Below are 23,049 nucleotides of genomic sequence, written 5' to 3'. Positions count from 1 at the left end.
AGAACACCGAGAGCCAGGACTGGTGATTGTAAGTGAACTGTATTGGGACCATGGGAAACTTGGCCACACTTATAAGTGGATCCGGCTCACTAAAATCATGGGCAAGCCACAGATGTTGATGGACCAGAGAGGTTCAACCTGTAGTCTATTAAAAAACCAGCACAGTATGTTTACAAAGAACTCAACGCACACTCACGCCCTGCATAAAGTAGAAACATCCTGATTCCTTTTTGGCCACACCACGATTGGATTAAAGGCACTTTGCTGTTCGCACACAACGTGTTACCCAAGCCATAACCACTCCCGGGGTGGCTAAGCACAGCACAAAACAGAAAGACAATCTACAAACACTGAATGCTCAGGATCTGAGGGGAGAATTTACTTCATGATCATGTAAAATAAATGCCCCCCAAATATTGCTTTCTGAAACCCCACCCTCAGCCAGTAAACACGCAAACTTCGAAGCTCCATTTCTAACTGTCTGCTTCGTTGCACATCAGCCAGCTCCCAGAGCGCTCCATTATGAAAGGCATGTGAAGGGGTTCCCCTGGAAGGAAGCCTGCATGGAAATAGCATCATCCAGCCAACGGGGTCGGAGAACTAACAGCGGCTGCATGTGCGCACCTGCCCCCGATTCCTGACTGAGTGACAGGGTCTGGGAGGGGCAGGTAAACCAGCGCATCACACAGAGCAGACACACAGATCGGTCCCCTCACACACGAATACACTGCCCTCTGGAAATAGGTCTCCCCTGAAAGAGAGAGGGAACCAATGCGGGGAACGTCACAGCCATGCTGAGTCAGACCAAAGGTCCGTCTAGGTCTTCTGACAGATCAACGCCTGGTGCCCCAGAGGGAGTGAACAGAACAGGGAACCAACAAGCAATTCCTATTCTGCCACCCACTCCCCGCCTCTGACAGAGGCGAGGGACACCGTTCCTACCCATCCTGGCTAATAGCCATTGATGAACGTATCTAGCTCTTTTTTTAAACGCTGTTAAAGTCCTTGTCTTCACAACATCCTCTGGCAAGGAGTTCCACAGGTTGACTGAGCGCTGCATGAAGAAAAACTTCATGTTTGGAGAACCCGCACGAAACCCCTGGGAATTCATTCAGGTGTATTCCTAAACCTGGGGACTGGAAGAGCCTCTCCCTCCATCTCCTGAGGCTATTGGTTTTCATGACATTACGGCCCAATTTTCATACCAGCCCCACACATACACACACTTCTCCCCCCCTCCGCCTTTCCTAGACCAGAAAGAATTTACAGTGATCTGAATAAAACATGTTTCTAGAGTTCTCACACTTCCACCCACATCTGACATCACACGCACACCCCCAGGAATTTCTCGCAGCAGCTAAGCTCACTGCCGAGTGTGTATTAAGTAGTGTACTAATGCAGCCTCTTTTCCAGATACATCACAGCATCAAAGGGGCTCCCACAGAAAGCTCCCCTCATGCTGGGGAAGCAGCTGGGAAGAGTTTTCCACCAACATTTTGGGGGACACTTTGCAGCTCCCCCGGATCCTGCCTGGCTCAGAGCAAGGGAGTCACCTCGCTAGTGCTCAGCATGTACTTATCACTCCGGCCCTCAAGGGGCACCGGCACGAAGGCAATCTCCTTGGTCATTATTTATTTGAAAGCGAGAGCGCTTCCGTTTTATGCCCTGCCTGCCGGATTCCAGGCATTTACAGGGAAAGGAGTAACTGGCATGGGGAGGCAGGCAGGGGACTCCCAGCTTGCTCTCAAGTTTCACATCTCTCCGTCTCCAGACGGTCGTATTTTGATCTAATGGCAGTTCCCGGGTTTAGGGTGTAGGGGCTGGGTGGTGGCAGCACATCACGTCATCTGCAGACCAGCCTGGAGGATGTGATGGTCCCTTCTCGCCTTAAACACTTCCCTGCCCTGGAAGTTAGCAGTCCAGAGGGGACAGACCTAGTTTGTTTGGTTCTCTTGAAAGGGGCTCTTTTTCCTGACTTCCTGCTACGAGAGGAACCCCCTTGAAACTGTCTCAATAGGAGCTTCTTGGTGCTACAGTCCTACCCGGTCCAACGTGCCATCTGATCATGGCTGCTCCCAACGGCTTCACAGGAAGGTGCAAAATTCCCACAATAGGACCATGTGGGATGATGCCCTTCCCCTCTGAACTCCTGAACCCAAGGGATGTGGCAGGCAAGTTTTATCTACCGCCGATTTTTTTCCCTCGGGTGCTCGCTTAGTTCCCTCTGCATGTGCAGAAGACATGAAATCTAGCCAGGTTGAGCCTCGCTAGACCAGCATTCTCAGGACCCGACCGGTGCCGAACCAGAGAATTTGCTGAACCACAGGCGGTCAATATCGCTGGCAGCAATACCAACACTGCCCCTGCTTACTGGGCTCTGAGACGACATTGAGGGGTAAATTAGAGCGAAACAACAGCACAGAACACCGAGAGCCAGGACTGGTGGCTGTAAACAAACTTTATGGGATCGTGGGAAACTTGGACACATAAGTGGACATTGGCCTAACTAAACTCACGCCGGACCACAGATGTTGCCGGACCAGAGTTTCAGCCTGTAGTAGCCTTTTACCTGTAACAAACACGCAGTAGAGGGGAGGTTAGATCTGTCACTTTCTCACTTTGCACAAGTGCAGCGGGGATACTGAGCTATGTCCTTCGGCTGAAGGGTTTCCCTTTCCCTGTGCTGCTCTAGTTATGGAAGCAAGACGCTTCTCCCTGGGTTTTGGTTTTAGTTGTAGGAGGGACAACCTGGGCCCCTCCCCCTCCCCAAACCTGGGGGAGAATTTTTAAACGAGCACTCCCCACCCCCCTTATCACCGACAAAAGCCAAAATCTTACCTGCTTCAGATTGTCAGCCAGAAATACGAAATACACACAGCAGAACCCCAGCTGGGTGAGAATCAAGAAAAATCCCACTACATACCTGTGGGGGGAAGAAAGCACGTAAGAGTCAATCACTAATGCTAAGCCCCCAGCAGCCTACAAGACACTGACTCATGTAGGGGTGTAAGCAACTAATTGACTATCCAATAAGCAAAAGCTTGTCGGACAGTCGACACACGAGTCAACTAGTCGCTTCCCCACCTTGCTGCTTCTATCAAGAGGCAGCAAGTGGGGGTGGGGGGCAGGGGAGAAGAGGACTGGGTGCTGGGGGGAGCCGTGGGAGGGGGCAGGGGCGTAGCGGCAGCGTTCCAACTTTGAAATGTACAAGAGTCCCCGCTGGGGCTCTTGTACATTTCAAAGCAGTAGCACCTGCATGGAGCCCAGGGTCAGCGGGGGGATTCCCCGCTGGCCCCGGGCTCTACGCAGCGTGTCAATCTTTGAAATGCACAAGAGCCCCAGCGGGAACACTCGTACATTTCAAAGGCAGAACATCCCGCTAGTCCTCATCAACTAATCAAACAGTCAATGGAAATCCCACCAACTATTTGATTAGTTAATTCATTGAAATTTAACATTCCTAGAATCATGCTAGAGGTGCAGCCTTCGATCCCAATGTTACATCCACAGGGCTATTGATTCTTCAGCCAGGCTGAGACACAGAGCTGGAGATGAAAGGGTTATCTGGATTGCTTGCTTTGGCTGAGGGTAGTAGGGAGTGTTGCAAGAGGTAGGAGTTCCCCTCTCCCTCTGTTTCACCAGGAAGCTCAGACAGCAGCGGGCCCTTCGTGTGCTCTCACCTTTCTGAGGCTGAGCCAGCAGCTGTCAAACTAAAATGTTCCGGGAAGCTACAAGGTGGAATCTCCCAACTCAGAGACAGGCCAGTCCCTGGAACAGGCCTGTCGGACGCAGCAGTGAGTAGCGAAAGGTGTGTGAACAGAACTGTTTCACAAGAGTGGTTTCCAATTGCTGTCGTAGCACAGAACTAAGATAGGAGCCTGCATCTTGAAAATGCATAATTCTCTGCTCTCTGTCTGCTGCATCTCCCATTTTAGAAGAGGTTTAAATTTCCTGTGCTAAACATGGGTAAGTCTCACATTGTAGCCTCTAAAGATTCAGCCCGAGACCAGTAAAAGCATCTAAAAAATTGTGGCCATGGAGGGGACATGGTTGCAGCATGGAGAGGTGCAGAGGCACACAGTTCACACTGGGTGGAGATGAAGATCTGGGCCTCCATAGATTTACAAACCAGAAGGGACCAGTGTGCTCATGTATCTGATCTCCTGTAGAGCACGGACCAGAGAGCTGCCTGTAATAATTCCCCAACAGATCTGCTGGGAAAACAACCAGCCTCAATTCCAAAGTCACCTGGGGTGAAGAACCCACCACAACCCAGAGTGAATTGTTTCAATGGTTCATTACCGTCACTGTTCATTAGGAGGGTCCCGCCCCACCCCTATGAGTTTGGATTGCCCTTTCCTGGGGCAGGATCAGAGCCACACAGGGAAGGCCTGTGTGCAGCAGGCACGCTGCTAATGTACTGCAAACCTGCAAGACCGCGGAGCTCTGAAATGGACGAGAAGTCTGAACAGGCTAAGCTTTGTCAGTGTCCAGCAGGGGACAGGAAGCCATGCCAGCACGCAAGAGGGTCGTCAGCGTTATTTGCCCTTTACTTGCGAGGCTGCAGAGCAAAGAGTTTACTTTTCCCACCTGGCTGCACGCCCTAAAATACCCATTTCCACTACATCACTGCTGGGCGCACGGGGAAAAAAAGCTTCCCGCATTTCCAGGCAGTACAAGCAATTCCAGCGAAACAAAGGCCAGCATCCATTCTGTGTGTATGATCAACAAGGGAGCACACCACAGTTGGGTTTGGCTGGAGCGTAACGCTTCGCTTTGTGCAGCCCCTGAGAGTCAGACAGGTGCTACACACAAAGCCAGGCTCCTTCAGATGGCACAAGGCCGAGAACGGGGATGTTACGTTTCCCTGAACTGAAGGAACCGGTGAGGTCTTTCATTCTACTTGCGATTTGATTAGCGCGTCTTACGAGTCCAGCCAGCTCGGCCTCTCCCAGACCAAACCCAAGGCACGCAGAGAACATGGTACCTTCCCCAGATGGCATGGGACCGAAGCCAGGTGCTAGGGGTGGCTTCCAGCCCGTACATCACAGCGTCCCCATAGTCCACAAACGGCCTTTGATACCTGAAGGGAGAGAGGAAGGTGACAATTACTTCCTAGTTTCAGCGGCACCCACAGTGGTAATAACATGAGATTGCTGCTATTAGATGCCAGTCTGAAGAGGTTTCAGACTGGCAATTGCCAGGCCAGTGGTCCCCAATCTTTTAATAGTGCCCCCTGCAACTCCAGAGGGACCACAGTTGAGAGCAGGGCCGCAAACAAGAGCTTAACAGGAGCCAGGCTGAGAACGGGAGCAGAGCCATGGTTGGGACCCACAGCAGGAGCCAAGTGCTGGGGCCAGGGCTACAAGTGGAGATGTGGCCAGGAGTTGGGGCTGTAGCCAGTGTTCCCTCTACGTTTTTTTTTTTTCCCCATGTGTGTGTGGAATAAATTTTGTTCTATGCACCAAGGCATGTGTGGATGTGCACCACCAATAGAAACACAGGCTGCTTGCTATGAACACTGTGGATGCTCTGCTAATCAGCTGGGCAGCATTTGAATCTTCCCTGGGTGGCTGCCCAGGGAACACGGACTGTAGCTGGGGGCAGAGTGGGGCTGGTTGGCACTTCTGTGGGGCCTGGCCCAGGCCACTAAATATCTCCATCATACTCCTCTACTGACCGCAGGTACTATACAATGGAGATGGAAGTTTCAGAAGCTTGTGTAATGACAAGCATTAGCTCCACACTATCTGCTCAGTGGAAGATGGGACTCAAGACAACAGACAAGGAGGGTTCCTGCCCACACCTCACAGAGCAATCAGGGAGACAATCCCCAAATCGATCAGGCCACGTGACGTTCAAGGGGCGTCCTCCGTTTTCTGGTTCATCCTTTAATACTTTACCCTGTTAGAGCTCTTCCCAACCAGCGAGCTCAAGGCTTATCATTGGGGTACGGGATGTGCACCTCCCAAGGCCCCTGGGAGGGAGGTGGGAGGCATCGCCACCCCCATTTTACAGGGGGGAAGCAAAGGTGGAGAGAGATTAAGTGACTCACAAAGGAGCAGCAGAGAGCTCCGAGCCACTGCACTATGGAGGCAGTTTGAGAGACCGAGGACTGCCAGGTTCTACACTGGGAGAAAGGGGCGCAGTGCGAAGCCAGGCCAGAGGAGCACAACCGGAGCACACCGTGCGAGTGACTCTGAGGGCCAGGCATGGCACAATGACACGCTGTACACCGTCACCTCTACCAGTCAAACATAACCCCTCTGTCCTTAGGGTGTAACGAGTCCTCCTCCCCAGCTCCCGGCGTCTACGGGAAACGGACCGAGTCCTGGCAACGCCTGGGCAACTTATCTAACCTGGGAGCTTGCGGAGAGCCTCTGCCCAATAGGAGGCACTTGATGCAACGCGCTGCAAACATCTAGCTACAATATTACGAAGGGGTTATCCTCTCCAGCCCTCTCCGCCCACCACGCACCCCACCCAGGGAGTCGGGAAGGAGAGCTTCCTGCTCACCAGATGCTTTTAACACTTCGGCTCACTTCCAGACAGGTGGCTGGTGGAGGAACGGAAAGGAGCCCCATTTCTAACAGGGATCAATACAATTAAGCCAGGCGGGGCGGGGCAGCTGGAAAGGGAGCTGCAGGCCAACACTTGAGACACGACGGCAGCGGGAGCGTCTCTTACTTGTGGCAGAAGTGGTGAGCGCATTTCACCAGGAGGCTCATACAGTGCACGGCAGCGATCCCCATCACCAGCAAACTGAGCGGGCCCAGCTAGACAGCGAGAGAAGGGACGGTTACAACTAGACCGGCAAGGCTGGGTTTCCACAACAAGGGGTGGAGAGCCCAGGACACAAGCAGGACCTGCCTGCATTACAGAGCGGACCAAGGATCCCTTGAAACAAGACTGACCCAGCAGGATGCCACTCTGATGGTGGAATCAGAGCTGTGAGGGGGGAAAAGCCCCGTTTGCAAATGCTGGATGTTTCCTGTAGTACAGCACAGTCACAGGCGAGGAGCAACCCTGTGACTCGGGACAGGCGGAGAGCGGCAGAGCGAGTCCTGCTGGCGCCGGCTGATGCCTAAGTGCCTCAAGGAGCTTTCCAGAAGATCGATGCTACTTAAACCCTGCACGGACCAGCTCAGTAAGGAAGTCCAGGGGGAATCGGAACCGGTGGGGTTTGACTATCCCCAGCCTCCCTCGACAGGGAGCCCCAGGGAGATGGGAGAAGGCCAGCCTGCTCCCTCCAGAGACGCCAACTGTACGGCCTGTTCTAGATGCTGCTGAGACCTGTCCCTCTGGAGCAGGGCCTGAGGAGAATTTTAACCAGCAGGAAGGCTCAGAGGCCCCCGAAAGGCACCAGAGCACCGCACTGCCGAGGAATGCAGCTCAGAGCCGGGTGCTTCTGGGCCAGCGTTCGCTCCGGCAGTAGGACGTGGATGTGAGGAGGACGCAAGGTTTGGTCCTAGGTCTCGACTCACAGGCAGGGGCAACGCCGAAGAGCGGCGAGGAAACGGCCCGGCCTTACGCAACGTGTTTCCCAGTCCAGATAAGGGAGCGGTAGCGGTGCCTTTGCCGCCACTGGTCTGACGGCCGCGGCAGGGAGAGAGCCGCACGAGGCTAAGGGTCGCTGCACGATCAGCAGGAAGGGCCCACCCGACAGCTCTGGAGTCTGGTGCCCTCCCCTTGTCCACAGCACGGTGACCTCAGCACACGGGCAGCCTGCCTCAACGCGCTGCTCAAGCCAGGGCTGAGGAAATGGCACCAAGAGGGAGCCAGTAGCGAAGCCCTGTGAGGCCATCTCCTCACCCAGGAGCTAGCCTGAACCGGCAGCTCTTCACTCAGGCTTCCGGACAGCCAACCAGCCGACGTGCAGTCACTAGCTGGGCATGGACCTAGGTCCTCAGCTGTGGCCAACCCCAGGAGCCAGCTAAGCAGGTGGGACCGGACAGAAGGCCTGAGTCCAAGTTAGCAATACGCCACTGTCTAGGAACCGAGCCCTGCCCGCTCCCGACCTTTGGAGAGGGGGAGATGCCATCTTACCACGATGCCAGCGTTTTTCACAGCCAGGGGCAGGCCCAGCAGGCCTGTGCCGATATTCCCCTTCACCAGGTGGATCAAGGTTTGAAACCATCTGCGGACGAGGAGAGAGACAGAGTCTGCCAGACGTGCCACCGGACAGCTTGGCCCCAGCCCGAACCTGCCGGTGGGCCTCAGTCCGGCCTCCCCGCCACACGACCGTTCTGTCCCGTGCTGCTCTTGGGCGCACATTGCCGGGGCCGAGAACAGAAAACACCCCTGGCTGGATCTCCCAGCTGCCAATACATTTACTAGCCCAGCCCCTGCGGGTCTCTCTAGGGATGCTGACAGCCCCCTATCAGGACGGACGGTGCTGAGGTCTGCCAAAAGCAGCAAGAAACACCCTGGCAAAGGCAGGTGAATCTGGCTTAGATTTGTTATTAAGGACTAGGGGGCTGTTCCCCCTGCTCGCTGAGCTCACCAACCCCCCTCCTCTCCCCCGGGCCCATCTCTGGGGGTGGGAAGGCCCAACTCTCCCTGCAACCGCCAGGGACGGGAGGGCCAGGGCCTCCCCCCATGCAGCCAACCCAGGTGGGGCCCCTGGGGACCTCCCCACACACCCGTCCCCCCATAGCCAGCCTGGGCCTCTAGGGCTCCCCTGCTCCTGCCCTCAGAGCCAGCCGGGACCTCTTGGCCCCCCCCCAGCCGGCAGAGAAGGGCCGGGGCAGCGCAGGCTGCATTCTGAGGTAACGGGGTAGGGAGGAACCCAGGTTGCTGAGGGGGGAGGGGCTGCAGGACGCAGAATGACAATGACATCACTGTCGTCCCGCAGGAAACATTTTTTAAATATACTGAATGATGCTGCTATTAGAAGGAGGGGTGCGGAGATGAGAGTGCCCTACCTTTGAAATACGTTGGCAATGCTGAGTAAGCCCGGCTGGATGCAGCGGATACTGAACAGACCCACAAACTAAAACCTCCTGCACTGCCCAGAGAGCGCCCGTTGGCTCCAACTGAGGGCAAGGAAACGCGGACGCATCGCTGCCAGCGTGCCACGGACTGGCGCTGAATTCAGGCGAGACATTTGCCTTCCACAAGGGGAAAACGTGCTGGGGGCCGAATCCTAAATTGCTTTTAAAAACTAAGACACTGTGTCCGAGTCAGGGTTCAAGGAGAAATAAACTCTCCCCCCCCCCCCAAAAAAATTCTGCTGAGACCCGGCATCCGTGCAACGTACCAATCTATGCACACGTACTGAGCTGACAACAAGCCTGGCGGGCGGAGTGCTTGTGCCCAGAGACCTGGACGGACCGGCACGAGAGAGTGTGCAAAGCCAGCCGCCTTCCCCCACGAAAGGGAATCGTTCCCTCCCCATTACACGGCACGGTCCATGCCCAAAGGATCCCCGAGCAGAGGGGGCGTGATAGCCAGCACCCGCAGGCAGCGCCCACGGCCAGTAACGCCCAGGCAGCCCATGACTTACGTCGTCCCGTTGCTTTCCCCGAACCGCTGGTAGGACGCGGGAGAGGCGAAGCCGTTTGCGCCTTCGGGGGGGCTCCCTTCGGGTGTTGCCTCTGTGGAGCTGTAGTCGTTGTAGTCCTCGCTGCGCAGCCTCCTGGTGGACATAGTGGCTGTGGAAACAGTCACATCAGGTCCCGCGGCGGCGGCTGGAGTCGCTTTGGTGTCCCCTCCCTGGGGTTTCTTTGGCTCTGCCATCGTCCCAGGACCAGCTCTCCGTGCTACTGCCACAGCAGGCGCTCCCCAGGAGGCTGTTATAGGGAGCAGCCCCGCCGAGGCAGTCTCTGCATCAGCATGCCTAATGGAGCCTCCCGACCAGACCGACCTGTGGAGGGGTCAGTGGAAGTCCTGGCTCCTCCCTGAAACTAGACACACCCACCCTGGAAGTACCCAGCCATTCCTGCGGGGACAGGTCACCCAGGTGACCTGCACAGATACCTAACACCAGAGGTCACTGACATTTGTCCCACTTGCACCGAACAGGCAGCTGACAACCCCGGAATGTGCCATCTACTTACAGGTCACCTTCCCGGAAGGCTGTTGACAGGCGCTCAGAAGGGAGGGTCCTGTACAGGCAGACAGCGGCTGTACTACAGGCCTACCAGCGAGTGGATACGCTCAGGACTTGCGAGCGCCCAAAGGATTCCCAGTGAACAGACACTTTGCTTGTCTAAGTGACTTTGGCTCAGCAATGGGCAACCTAGGCTAGTGAGTGGGCTGCATGAGGGGCCCTCCTCCATCTCAGCGGCTGCAAGATTGCCGTCACCAAGACGGTCTCCGAGGTTAGGGTAGTTTTGTTAACTGCGCTTGGCCGATCTAGAATTTGTGGGGCGCCAATTGAACTGTCGCAGCGCTTTGATCGGACGCAGAGGGAGCGCCCGGCTCTCCCAGTCAGTGCTGTGCGCCATCAGCCCCCAACTCACTTCCTGGCATGGACGAAAACCAGGCAAAATCGACATGGACGAAAACCAGCAGAATCTGGCACCCCTGAGCGTGGGCCACACCTGGGACCGGATGGACTGCAGGCGGCCCACCGCTGCTTTAGCTGCAGGTGAGCTACTACCCCACCCCCCACCAACGGAGCGTCCGATCGTCTTGCACCTAGTTCATCTTGGTATTTTGAGATCTGTGTTTACAACAAGCAGGTCCCGACCCCCACCGCCAGGACCAGCTCCGGGAATCTTTACCCAGGGTTCAGGACTCCCCCCACCCCCGAATTACATTGATTAGGAGTTTAAACGGCTTCTTGGATAAGATCTGGTGCAACTGGGTGCCCAACAGAACCAATAGGGTATCCGCTGAAAGGAACGCCTTTTTCTCCCATGGGAGGCCAAGACACAGCCAGAAGCTTGATTCTCCAGATGCCTTTGCACCGTGCACACTGACTCCTACCCAGCCGCCGTTCCTAGCAAGTGGGTTGTTAAGGTGTCTTAGTAATAGAGAGGTAGCCGTGTTAGTCTGATCTTGCTAAAACAAAAGGAAAAACTAGGTAGCACTTTAAAGACTAACAAGATGGTTTAATAGGTGATGAGCTTTCGTGGGCCAGACCCACTTCCGCAGATCATATTCTGGAAGGGGTGTCTTAGGACGGCACACATTCAAAGCCTGCAAACGGAGTAGAGACTTTGGAGGGAAGATGTGGAAATCCACCCAGTATCCAGTTTCACTGTTACTGACCCAGCCACAGCCTCAGATCAGCCGTCCCCCTGGAACTGAACCCATCTGGCAAAACAAGAGACGAGTCTGCGGCTGGGCTGTAAAATCCCATTAAATCAGTTAACCGGTTAAATGTTATGGTTAACTGGTTAACCGCTCAGGCTTGCTCTGGCCAGGCCGCCAGTTAACTGGTTACCAATAAACACCACCCCACCGGTTACATCCCTAGTGTGCTGCTGGGGTGTCAAATGGCCGCAGCCTCACAGCCAGTACTAGCCACTGGCTGGAAGCCTGTAATTAATTTGCGGAGACATTAAGAGAGAAATGTTTTAACTACTGCTGAGCTGGGTCCCGGCTCGGTCTCCATTCCTACCACAGGGGTGTCGTAATGCACCTTTACATAACACACCACAAGCATCACAGCCCAGATGTGCAATACACGGACGCGGGCCACCCTGCCACTCTGCGTCACTCCTGTCAACGCAATCGCCAGACTGCAATGAAAGCGGGACTGGGCCCAGAGCAAACAGCCACGCCCCCTGGACAACAGGCCCCCCAATATTTCCTACAGCTTGTGGGCTGGCTGGGGAGACACGGCAGCAGAGAGGGAGAGGACAGACTATGGGAGGAGGAGTGCAGGTGGAGGAGGGGATCCAGAGAGAGAAGCAGCAAGGAGTGAACACAGAAAGCAAGGTGTCACGTTATTGGATTTTGAGGGGAGCAGTCAGGTCATTGCTGCAACCATGGGGGGGGGGGGGTGTTTGTCCCAAAAGTGGTACAAAGGGAGCCATGTGAGGTGTCAAATAAAAGCTACTTTCTACTGGTTCTGTATATGCTTTTCGTATACAGGCAGTCCCCGGGTTACGTACAAGATAGGGACTATAGGTTTGTTCTTAAGTTGAATTTGTACGTAACTCGGAACTGGCTCCAGATTCAGCCGCTGCTGCTGAAACTGACCAGGGGCGGACTACAGGAAGCCCGAGGCAGAGTTGCTCTGCCCCGGGCTTCCTGGAATCAGCCACTGATCAGTTTCAACAGCGGCTGAATCTGGAGCCTGGGACAGAACAGGACCAACCCGGCAGCACCCCAGCTGCTCTACCCCAGGCATCCACAACAAAAGCCTGGTCTGCTGGGGGGGGAGGGGGGTGCACTAGCTGCGCCCCCCCCCCCGCCCCCCCAGCAGACCAGGGAGACCCGGAGCAAAGCCGCAGAGGAGCGGGACCCCGCCGCCTCTGCGGCTTTGCTCCGGGTGTCCCTGGTCTGCTCAGGGTGTCCCTGGTCCGCTGGGAGGGGTCCCCAGCAGACCAGGGACACCCAGAGCAAAGCCGCAGAGGTGGCGGGGTCCCGCGCTTCCAAGGTTTTGCTCCAGGGACACCTGGAGCAGATTTTCTCACCCCAGAGGACGTGGTGGCGGGACCACTGCGCGTCTGGGTGGTCCCGCCACCCGCGAGTTCCGGGGCGAGAAAAGCCCCGTTCGTAAGTGCGGATCCGACATAAGTCGGATCCGCGTAACTCGGGGACTGCCTGTATCTGTATAATGTCTGTGTGTGGAGTTATGAATATGTACTCTGTACAGAGACTGGAAGGTTCTCTGTACGTGGTTGAGTAATGAGCCAGGAATGTTTGCCTATGGACATGCTAATGAGCAAGTCTCCAGGGAACAATGTACCTCTGGAAGCCAAAAACACACCTGGCCATGTGACTCTAGCCAGCTTGGAAGGAGGTCTAAATATGCCACGTGGCCAACTCCATAGTGGTCTTCAGATTTGCTCTTGACCCCAGATACCGCCTCGCAGGGATTCACGAGCCAGGAAGAACTGTGGACCCATCCTGGCATAGGATGTGCACCAAGGACTTTTAAGCCAGCAGCTATAACATCTCTGCTGCAAGCCTGCATCGAGAACTGGGAGATTCGATGCATGTGATGTATGATACTTCAAAAACCTTTCTCATGCTTTTCTTTCTTGTAGTAATAAACCTTTAGATGTTAGATTCTAAAGGATTGGTTCAGTGTGATTTGTGGGTAAGATCCAGAGTGTGGGATCTGTGGCTGGTTTCTTGGAACCGGACAGAACTTGTTCGGGGTAGGTGACATTGGATTCTAAGACCCCTCACCGGTGTATGAGGCCCAGGGCCATCTGGGACACGGATATTGCTGGAGTGTCAGAGGGGTTTTGCTCGTGAGGCTTCAGGCAGGCAGCTGAAGCACTCTATGGGACTGGTTTGTGGCCTATTTGGGAAGGTCTCCAGTCTGGGGGCTAGAGAGAGCCCCGAATTTGAGCAATTCGCCCTGAGTGGACGCCTTCGCTGTGCCCAGACCTGGCCTGGTCTGTCATGTAAGGCCAGGAGAGAAGGACGACACAGAAAGAGGGATGGACAGATGGATGCCGAGCCCTGGCTTACTCCCCTGGACAGGGAACTCAAGGAGCTCTGGGCTCATATTCCTGGCTCTGTGCCAGCGTCTCACATGACTTGTCCAAAACCCACGGCTCGGTTCCCTAGCTGGAAAGCAGGGCTCTCCCCCTCCTCTGACCCGTCTGTTCAGACTGGGAGCTCCCTGGAGCTGGGACAGCACCTGACTCCACTTTGGCTCTCTAGTCTCAGCATCCCTCGAATGCAAATAATAAAAGGACAGATGGAGAACTACAAAAGCCAGCCGAGTCATGGCAACAGGGTCAGATACAACCCAAGAGGGCGGGCCAGGGCAGGCCAGGCCAGGCCCCACCTAGCCCAGACAGGAGGAAGATGTGATAAGGGTGGAACGTGTCCTGAAGAAGCCAGGGAATTCCCAGCAAGGGTAGCTCCCCTGGGATTCCAGGGCACCAAGCTCTTCCTGCTCCCCTCCAACCTGTCCAGCCACTTCTAGCATTCCCTCCTGCAACCAGGTGTGTTCGGCTCCCGGCCCCGCCTCCTCCTCAATACTCCCTCCTAAGTTAGCCTCGTCCTGGCTCCAGCTAGGGGCATAAAATCCCATTTAATTGGTTAAATGTAGGGGTGTTTAACTGGTTAACTGAAAAAGGGGGACAGGCAGGGAGCTACTCCAGCCCCCACTGGTTCACTGGAACTGGTAAGCCTCACATAGTAAGGGCGGGTGATGCTTCCCAGTTAACCAGTCACATCCCTAGCTCCAACCATGTCTCTTCTCCCCAGCCTGGGGTCCGTCTTTCCAACATCCTGGATGCACCCTGGTGAACACGCTGACCATGGAGCAATTTAGCTCCTGGCAGTCACCCTGCCCTAAAGCATTTCTTTGTCAGCATGACAAGCCCGCTGTCCTCCCTCTGGCTCAGGCTCAGATGTCCCATGACAGTCAACTCTTCTTTTTCCTTCTGAACACCCCGGCCACTACCAAGAGCCACTGCAGCACAGAAACCAAGGGTTCTCTGGAGACATGCCACATTTGCTCATGGCGGGACGGGGGCTATGGTAGGAAAGAGAAGAGAGATCTTACCTAGTGAGCCTTGTGCAGCAAGTGTGAGAAGAGCTCGCACATCAAGAACACCAAGATACAGGGACAGCAGAGTGGCATCTTCCACCCCTGCCGCTATCAGACATCTTTGACGTCAAGTTTAAGATCCCCCATTGCAAGAATCCAGTAAGCAATGTCCTCAGTTTAGGAACTGCCCGGGTGGTGCAAATCTGTTCTCTGAAGTTTAGCAACTTAGTTGACCATAGAACTGTTGCTCTGGCTGGAGCCCAACACAGCACAGAGAAGTCACACAAGCTTTCCCCCATATAGCCTTAGAACCACAGAATACTAGGACTGGAAGGGACCTCGAGAGGTCATTGAGTCCAGTCCCCTGCCCTCATGGCAGGACCCAGTACTGTCTAGACCATCCCTGATAGACATTTATCTAACCCACTCTTAAATATCTCCAGAGATGGGGATTCCACAACCTCCCCTGGCAATTTATTCCAGTGTTTGACCAACCTGACAGGTAGGAACTTTTTCCTAATGTCCAACCTAAACCTCCCTTGCTGCAGTTTAAGCCCATTGCTTCTTGTTCTATCCTCAGAGGCCAAGATGAACAAGTTTTCTCCCTCCTCCTCATGACACCCTTTTAGATACCTGAAAACGGCTATCATGTCCCCCCTCAGTCTTCTCTTTTCTAAACTAAACAAACCCAATTCTTTCAGCCTTCCTTCATAGATCAACCTTTCGTGACTGCCGGGCACCCAGGGCCCGGCACCGCGGGGCCAGCCAAGATGTTTCGGCGGGCGCACATAAATGCATGCGGGCACCGCATTGGGGACCAATGCTTAGACCTTTAATCGTTCTTGTTGCTCTTTGGATCTTCTCCAGTTTCTCCACATCTTTCTTGAAATGCAGTGCTCAGAACTGGACATAATACTCCAACTGAGGCCTAACCAGCGCAGAGTAGAGCAGAAGAATGACTTCTCGTGTCTTGCTCACAACACACCTGTTAATGCATCCTAGAATCATGTTTGCTTTTTTGAAACAGCATCACACTGCTGACTCATATTCAGCTTGCGGTCCATTATAACCTCTAGATCCCTTTTTGCCGTACTCCTTCCTAGACAGTCGCTTCCCGTTCTGTATGTGTGAAACTGATTGTTCCTTCCTAAGTGGAGCACTTTGCATTTGTCCTTATTAAACTTCATCCTATTTACCTCAGACCAATTCTCCAATTTGTCCAGATCATTTTGAATTCTGACCCTATCCTCCAGAGCAGTCGCAACCCCTCTCAGCTTGGTATCATCTGCAAACTTAATGCTTTCTATACCAATATCTAAATTGTTGATGAAGATATTGCACAGAGCCGGTCCCAAAACAGACCCCTGCAGAACCCCACTTGCTATGCCTTTCCAGCAGGATTGAGAACCATTAATAACTACTCTCTGAGTACAGTTATCCAGCCAGTTATGCACCCACCTTATAGTAGCCCAATCTAAGTTGTATTTGCCTCGTTTATTGATAAGAATATCATGCAAGACCATATCAAACACCTTACTAAAGTCTAGGTATACCACATCCACCGCTTCTTATCCTATCAAAGTAAGCTATCAGATTGGTTTGACATGATTTGTTCTTTACCAGTTCCATTAAATCTTACCTTAAAAGTACAAGCGCTAGTGTCCCCCTCCCAGGTCCCCATACCCAAATCCCAGCTACACCCTCTGCTAGCCTGGTATATGTTGATCCATAAACACTCTCTTTACAGATGCTCTCAGCAAGCGATAGACAGCAGTTAGAACTGTAGCTGGAAGAAAGCAAGGCCCTGCGTACAGACAGACTATTTGGATAGAGCATGTGTATTAACCTGCTTCTCCACTCCCTGGAGCCCGCTGTCACTCTTGAGAGGTTCATTTCAACACAGAAACTTTTGCTCCCAGCATCTTATCCCATCAGGCTCCCTAGTCAGGCAAGAAGTCTCAGAGGGGTCGCCGGGTTAGTCTGTTACTTTAAAAACAACGCGCAGTTCTGTGGCACCCTAGAGACTAACAAATACAGACAGACAGAATCATGAACTTTCGTGGGCAAAACCCACTTCTTCAGTGGAACTAGAAGCTGGACACACTTCCAGCTTGTCTGAGGAAGCGGGTTTTGCCCACGAAAGCTCAGGGTACCATCTATATTTTGGAAAAACTTAAACAATGAATAGTCTAGCAAAGCCTTAAAGACTAGCAAAACACGTAGAAGGTATCATGAGCTTTCGGGGGTGAAGAAGTGGGGTTGTTCCCACAAAAGCTCATGATACCATCTACATGTTTTGTTAGTCTTTAAGGTGCTACTAGACTAGTCGTTGTTTTTTAAGTTTTTCCAGTTACAGACTAACTCGGCTACCCCTCCGAAGCATGTATATTTTGTTAAGTCTCTAAGGTGCCTCAAGACTACTCGTTAATCAAGTTCACACTCCCCCTGCTGTTGAAAGTTTTAATTTATAGCACATGCGAGGAGGAGGCAGCTCTGCCCTCAGAACTGGGGTGCTCAGCTCCCGGCTTTGCAGCCCCCTTCCGCTCTCAAGTTCCAGCCGCCCTGGAAGCTACTTTTCTCCTCTAGTCAGCTGAGCACCAATTTCTGGCTGACTTGCAGTTACTTACACCAGCCCCTTCTGTCCTGAAGTCTCAAGTGGTTTCTCTTCTCCTTGGAGAGGCTCCCGTCCGAGAGGGGTGTTCTGGGAAAGAAACACCGTGTCCTGTCTCTGTACCGCTCTTATTGCCGAGTGAGCTGTGACCATAAAGCAGCTGACAACACGCCTCATGGGTCACCACAGCCACCTACAGAAAATCCATGACTGCAAGCAGCAGGGTGAACAGGTTTAAACTGAGGACAGACAGTCATGCAAGGCCAGCACCGTGCTGCAGAAGGAGCTTCTAGTTTCCACGGTTAAGGCAGGATCTACTGCTCCCTCCAGCTTTGTCAAATGCTGCTCGGATCCTCCTCTCAAAAGGGAGGGGAGTTTCGCTGAAAAGAGATTTGAGATAGGTTATCCGGATGGGGCAAGGGTTGTTCCTAGAGGTTAGGGAAGAGGTGCAAGTCTTCATCTGAAACTTTAACATCATAGTTTAAATAGGCCAAAATCCACTGAAGGTCAGGATGAATTTTTCCTCCGAAGTGTTTAAGCTTCTGGCATTAGGTGAATGAAGGAGACAGACTTACACAGAAAAGAAACAAAATACAGGACTATGTAGCACTTTAAAGACTAACAAGATGGTTTATTAGATGATGAGCTTTCGTGGGCCAGACCCACTTCCTCAGATCAAATAGTGGAAGAAAACAAACAGAAAAGAAAGGCTTTGGAAGGGAGTAGGGACAGTATGAGGCAAGATAACGGAAGAGAGAAAGGGAAATCTTTGGAAAGGTTCAGGCTCACACTAGACCCCACTATCCCTAGCCCAAATAATGCCCTCCCCATGCAGAAAGAATGAAGTGAGCAAAAAAATCACAGGTGTCCAATACAAGAGCAACCAGCAATCTCCTTCATGTGTAGCTCAGCATCACCCGAGCCATTAAAATGGGGTCCTGCCCAAAAGACAATTAGCATCATTTCAAATCCAATCAGTAAGGCAGACCTCCCCGGCAGATCGACTCTCCAATTCTACCCAGGTCCCTAAAACAATTGGAGATGTTTTTATAACCAACATAGTATTGACTCTCAGAAGAGGAAGATGTAAATGCCAGTGGAGAGTGAATTATTGGTGTATCTACTGTGTCTGAAGTGAACAGTAATAATTGTCAGCCTGGTGATCAAAGAGAAAGCAATCTGGCAGTAATTACACAGCAACAGCTTCACCACCTACTCCACATGGTGCATCGAGAAACAAATCATTAGTGGGGGGGGAGGGCTAAGATGCTATTTGAGGCTCAGGTCAGCGATGTTCTCTGTAAAGAAAACAACATCGTTCTGTTACACGCCTCTCTAGTCAGCACTCAATTGCTCCCTCTAATTTTCCCAGAGCAGACCTAGCTGCTCTTCTCCTTTGAAACCCACACAGTCTTGCAGCATTGTAATTCGACATCTTCATTTCTGGATTAAAGATTGCACAGTAGCAGGAAGCACAAGTGGTCAATTTCCACTCAATCAGCAAGAAGGCGAACCACGAAGGCAGGGTTTGGAAAAGTACTCAGAAGAGAAAGAGGATTTGAGTCTCCTCCGTGCATAGAACTGTTCTCAGCTAAAAGCAAAGCCCATTTCCTCACCACTTGTAACAGAGCTGAGTAAAGATCATGCAGCCCCTGCTCTGACCATTCATTCAGGCAAGTTTACACAAGACCAGCCCCACGGAAGTCACTGTGGCTACCAAGTGCCTGAAGAGAAGCGTGTGCGTAAGCATTTGCAGATTCTACCTCCAGAACTGAAGTGGAGGAGCCATTTCTGGCATTATTAGAGTTTCCTCCTTCTTTGGTTTGGACATGAAGTGTTGGGGGGGTTCACAATCCTGCTGGAAAGGTATAACTAGTGGGGTTCCGCAGGGCTCCGTTTTGGGACCGGCTCTGTGCAATATCTTCATCAACAATTTAGATATTGGCATAGAAAGTACGCTTATTAAGTTTGCAGATGATACCAAGCTGAAAGGGGTTGTGACTGCTCTGGAGGATAGGGTCAGAATTCAAAATGATCTGGACAAATTTGAGAAATGGTCTGAGGTAAACAGGATGAAGTTTAATAAAGACAAATGTAAAGTGCTCCTCTTAGGAAGGAACAATCAGTTTCACACATACAGAATGGGAAGCGACTGTCTAGGAAGGATACGGCAGAAAGGGATCTAGGGGTTATAGTGGACCACAAGCTGAATATGAGTCAGCAGTGTAATGCTGCTGCAAAAAAAGCAAACAGGATTCTTGGATGCATTAACAGGTGTGTTGTGAGCAAGACACGAGAAGTCATTCTTCCGCTCTACTCTGCACTGGTTAGGCCTCAGTTGGAGTATGGTGTTCAGTTCTGGGCACCACATTTCAAGAAAGATGTAGAGAAATTGGAGAGGATCCAGAGAAGAGCAATGAGAATGATTAAAGGTATAGAGAACATGACCTATGAAGGAAGCCTGAAAGAATTGGGTTTGTTTAGTTTAGAAAAGGGAAGACTGAGGAGGTACATGATAGCCATTTTCAGGTATCTAAAAGGGTGTCCTAAGGAGAAGGGAGAAAACTTGTTCATCTTGGTCTCTGAGGATAGAACAAGAAGCAATGGGCTTAAACTGCAGCAAGGGAGGTTTAGGTTGGACATTAGTTAAAAGTTCCTAACTGTCAGGGTAGTCAAACACTGGAATAAATTGCCCAGGGAGGTTGTGGAATCCTCATCTCTGGAGATATTTAAGAGCAGGTTAGATAAATGTCTATCAGGGATTGTCTAGACAGTACTGGGTCCTGCCATGAGCGCAGGGGACTGGATTCGATGACCTCTCAAGGTCCCTTCCAGTCCTAGTATTCTATGATCCTCTCACTTTCCAATGTCTGGAGATATGATGAATAGCACCAGTGATCTGAAAGTTCCCGCACTTTACCTGTCCCCCCTCCCGCTCCCCCAGCAACTTGTATTTAGCAAACTGCCCTCTTGACTCCAGCTTGCCACTCCATGTAGGTGACACTGGCAAACACTTCCCTGGAGCTGCTCTGACCACTAGAGTTTGCTCTTCCCACCTGAAAAAAACAGGACCCCACCTCTCATTGCCCCAGATCTCCAGTACAGCTGATACTTAGTGCAACTCTGGCTCACAACACTACCCACTACTTACCCTTGGCCTCCCAACACCACATACATGGATCACTTAGTTAATTTTCAGCTTCAAATGAACTGGCACTTCCGGGGCATAAGGTCCATGCTGGGCACATGCCACCCTGTGCGCACTTCTCCCAACATAACCCTCTCCTTGCACAGTACAAGCGCCCCTCCCTCCCCATCCCACAGCTCCCATGTTGTGCTGCAGACGCCTGCAGCCCCAGCTTCACACACACCCCCCAGAGGTGGCCACCCCTGGACTCTACACCCCATCCTGGGCATGCAGGCAGCTGCTGCCCTCTCCATGCACTAACACTGCAGGGGGGTCCACAAGGGGATCTTCCTCCTTGCAGCCCCGGGCTCCCTAATGCCTGCATGCACTACTCCCCCCCGCCCCGAATACACCTTCCCCCCTAGCCCCTGGGCACAGCCCCCCTCCAGGCTTCCTCCTGCCCCCCTTCCCGGCTGTCCCCTCTCGCCAGACACGGCTCCCCTGCCATGCACTGCCCCCTCCCTCCCAGCTCCCCCCCACCGGTGCACTGCCCCCCCCAGACCCGGCTCCCCCCCACCCGTGCACTGCCCCCCCCAGACAGGGCTCCCCCCCACCCGTGCACTGCCCCCCCCAGACCCGGCTCCCCCCCCACCCGTGCACTGCCACCCCCAGACACGGCTCCCCCCCCACCCGTGCACTGCCCCCCCCAGACCCGGCTCCCCCCCACCCGTGCACTGCCCCCCCCAGACCCGGCTCCCCCCCCAGACCCGGCTCCCCCCCCCTGCACTACGCCCCCCCGTGCACTGCCCCCCCAGACCCGGCTCCCCCCCCCCGTGCACTGCCCCCCCCCAGACCCGGCCCCCCCCCCGTGCACTGCCCCCCCCACAGACCCGGCCCCCCCCCCGTGCACTGCCCCCCCCACAGACCCGGCTCCCCCCCCCGTGCACTGCCCCCCCCACAGACCCGGCTCCCCCCCCCCCGTGCACTGCCCCCCCCAGACCCGGCTCCCCCCCCCGTGCACTGCCCCCCCCAGACCCGGCTCCCCCCCCCCGTGCACTGCCCCCCCCAGACCCGGCTCCCCCCCCCCCGTGCACTGCCCCCCCCAGACCCGGCTCCCCCCCCCCGTGCACTGCCCCCCCCCCGTGCACTGCCCCCCCCAGACCCGGCTCCCCCCCCCCGTGCACTGCCCCCCCCAGACCCGGCTCCCCCCCCCCGTGCACTGCCCCCCCCAGACCCGGCTCCCCCCCCCGTGCACTGCCCCCCCCAGACCCGGCTCCCCCCCCCCGTGCACTGCCCCCCCCAGACCCGGCTCCCCGCTCAGCACTCACCGGCCGCTGCCCCGCGCTCACCGGCCCCGCCTCTCCATCTTGGTTTTCCGGGAGCCGGTCACCCCAGTCACGTGACGCGCGGCTCAGCTGACTCCCGCAGCGGCTCAGCCTCCCCCGCCCCGCCCGGCGCCTCCAGCCCGCGCATGCGCACTATGGGGCCGTGCGCGGCGCCATGGGACGGAGCCTGCAGTGCGGGCTGCGGGGCCCGGCCGAGCGCCCTCTGCTGGCTCCCCTGCGGGGCTGTCCTGACCCATGCGCAGCGCGCCCGGGACACTCGGGGCGCCCCTGGGTCTTAGTGTCCGTCTTCCCGCATCTTCCGAGCCCTGCCGGGGGAGGCGCGTGCTCACTGACAAGCCACCGCGCCTGCAGGGCTGACCCGGGGAAGAGCCATGGGGGGGGGGACGGGGACGGAGCCTTTCCACAGCCCAGTCCACCTGCCAGTGCCTGCACTGACCCTGGGAGCCCACAGGACCGTCCCCTGCAAAGTCTTTAAAATAGAATAAAGGTTATAAAATCCCATCGCTAGACAATCAGAGCCCCCCCTGCACCCCGGCTGCCAGTGGGCATGGGGGTGCCAGGCTAGCAGGACTGCGTAGGGCCCCATGCACCCTAGGCATGGCGCTGCTCCCCTGGCACGGCCTGTAGCCCAACCCTGTCTGCAGCCAGCCGCAAAGGCCCATGCGCCCAGCTTGCCAGCACCCACGGGGCTCCTCCCGGAGCACCGACAGGAAGGGCTCATTGCTTGGCCGCTCTGGGTCTTTGCCCCCTGGCAGGCGCTAGCCCATTCCAAGCTTTTCCCCACACCCGGCGGGGGGGAGGAGAGCGGGGTGCATGTGAGAGACAAGCACCCCGTTTGGCAGGGACAGTTGAGATCCCGCTGGGCATTTGCATGACTTCAGGAGCAGGAGTTGGCGATGCTCCCCCCACCCCCTTTGGGAGCTGGACCCCAGCCCGCAAAGAAACACCCACTGACAACAGCCGGGTTGTCAGTTTCCAGGGACAGCAGGTTCCCTGGGCTGGCCTCAGCGTCTGACAAGTGACGGCAAATCGGATGCTTTCGCGCCCCAGTGCTCACGTGAATGTAACAAAAGCCACCGCCTCAGGTGGCATGTTTCACTAAGGAGAAAGGTGCGTGCACCACCAAAGAGGCCAGAAAGGGAATCATACACCAGGGACATGTACCCAGACTGGGGACCATGTCAGGCAATACCCGTGTGGACTACATTTGCACCCAGCGACTCAGATCTAGGGTGGAATAGGGGGAGGAAAGCAGGTAGAGGGCTCTCTGGGGAATTGTACGTTCTGGAGAGCCTGGGGTGCATGACATGACACCTGAATCTGGGGTCTGCAG

The 23,049-nt window shown here is 54.6% G+C and overlaps 1 protein-coding gene across 4 annotated transcripts in view; it reads right to left on the bottom strand.

Annotated features, from left to right (window-relative positions):
• LOC102444659 (proton-coupled amino acid transporter 1) overlaps positions 1-22,062 on the bottom strand; it is a 51,883-nt gene extending 29,821 nt beyond the window's left edge. Inside the window, exons 1-7 of one of the 4 annotated variants that reach the window (XM_075900579.1) lie at positions 21,699-22,049; positions 17,246-17,623; positions 9,506-9,653; positions 8,047-8,137; positions 6,688-6,776; positions 4,988-5,083; positions 2,839-2,923 (exon numbers count right to left, since the gene is read on the bottom strand). In XM_075900579.1, the coding sequence (XP_075756694.1) occupies positions 2,839-2,923; positions 4,988-5,083; positions 6,688-6,776; positions 8,047-8,137; positions 9,506-9,648 (504 nt within the window). In that variant the 5' untranslated portion in view covers positions 9,649-9,653; positions 17,246-17,623; positions 21,699-22,049. Of the gene's footprint in view, positions 1-2,838; positions 2,924-4,987; positions 5,084-6,687; positions 6,777-8,046; positions 8,138-9,505; positions 9,654-17,245; positions 17,624-21,698 lie in introns of all 4 variants that reach the window. The other 3 variants (XM_075900580.1, XM_075900581.1, XM_075900578.1) reach the window with 3 other exon arrangements.
• Between the last annotated feature and the right edge of the window lie 987 nt (positions 22,063-23,049).

Source organism: Pelodiscus sinensis, chromosome 17 (genome assembly GCF_049634645.1).
Source record: "Pelodiscus sinensis isolate JC-2024 chromosome 17, ASM4963464v1, whole genome shotgun sequence".
Taxonomy (NCBI): domain Eukaryota; kingdom Metazoa; phylum Chordata; order Testudines; family Trionychidae; genus Pelodiscus; species Pelodiscus sinensis.
Note: the sequence above shows the minus strand (reverse complement) of the source record. Positions and strands in the feature narration are given on the sequence as shown.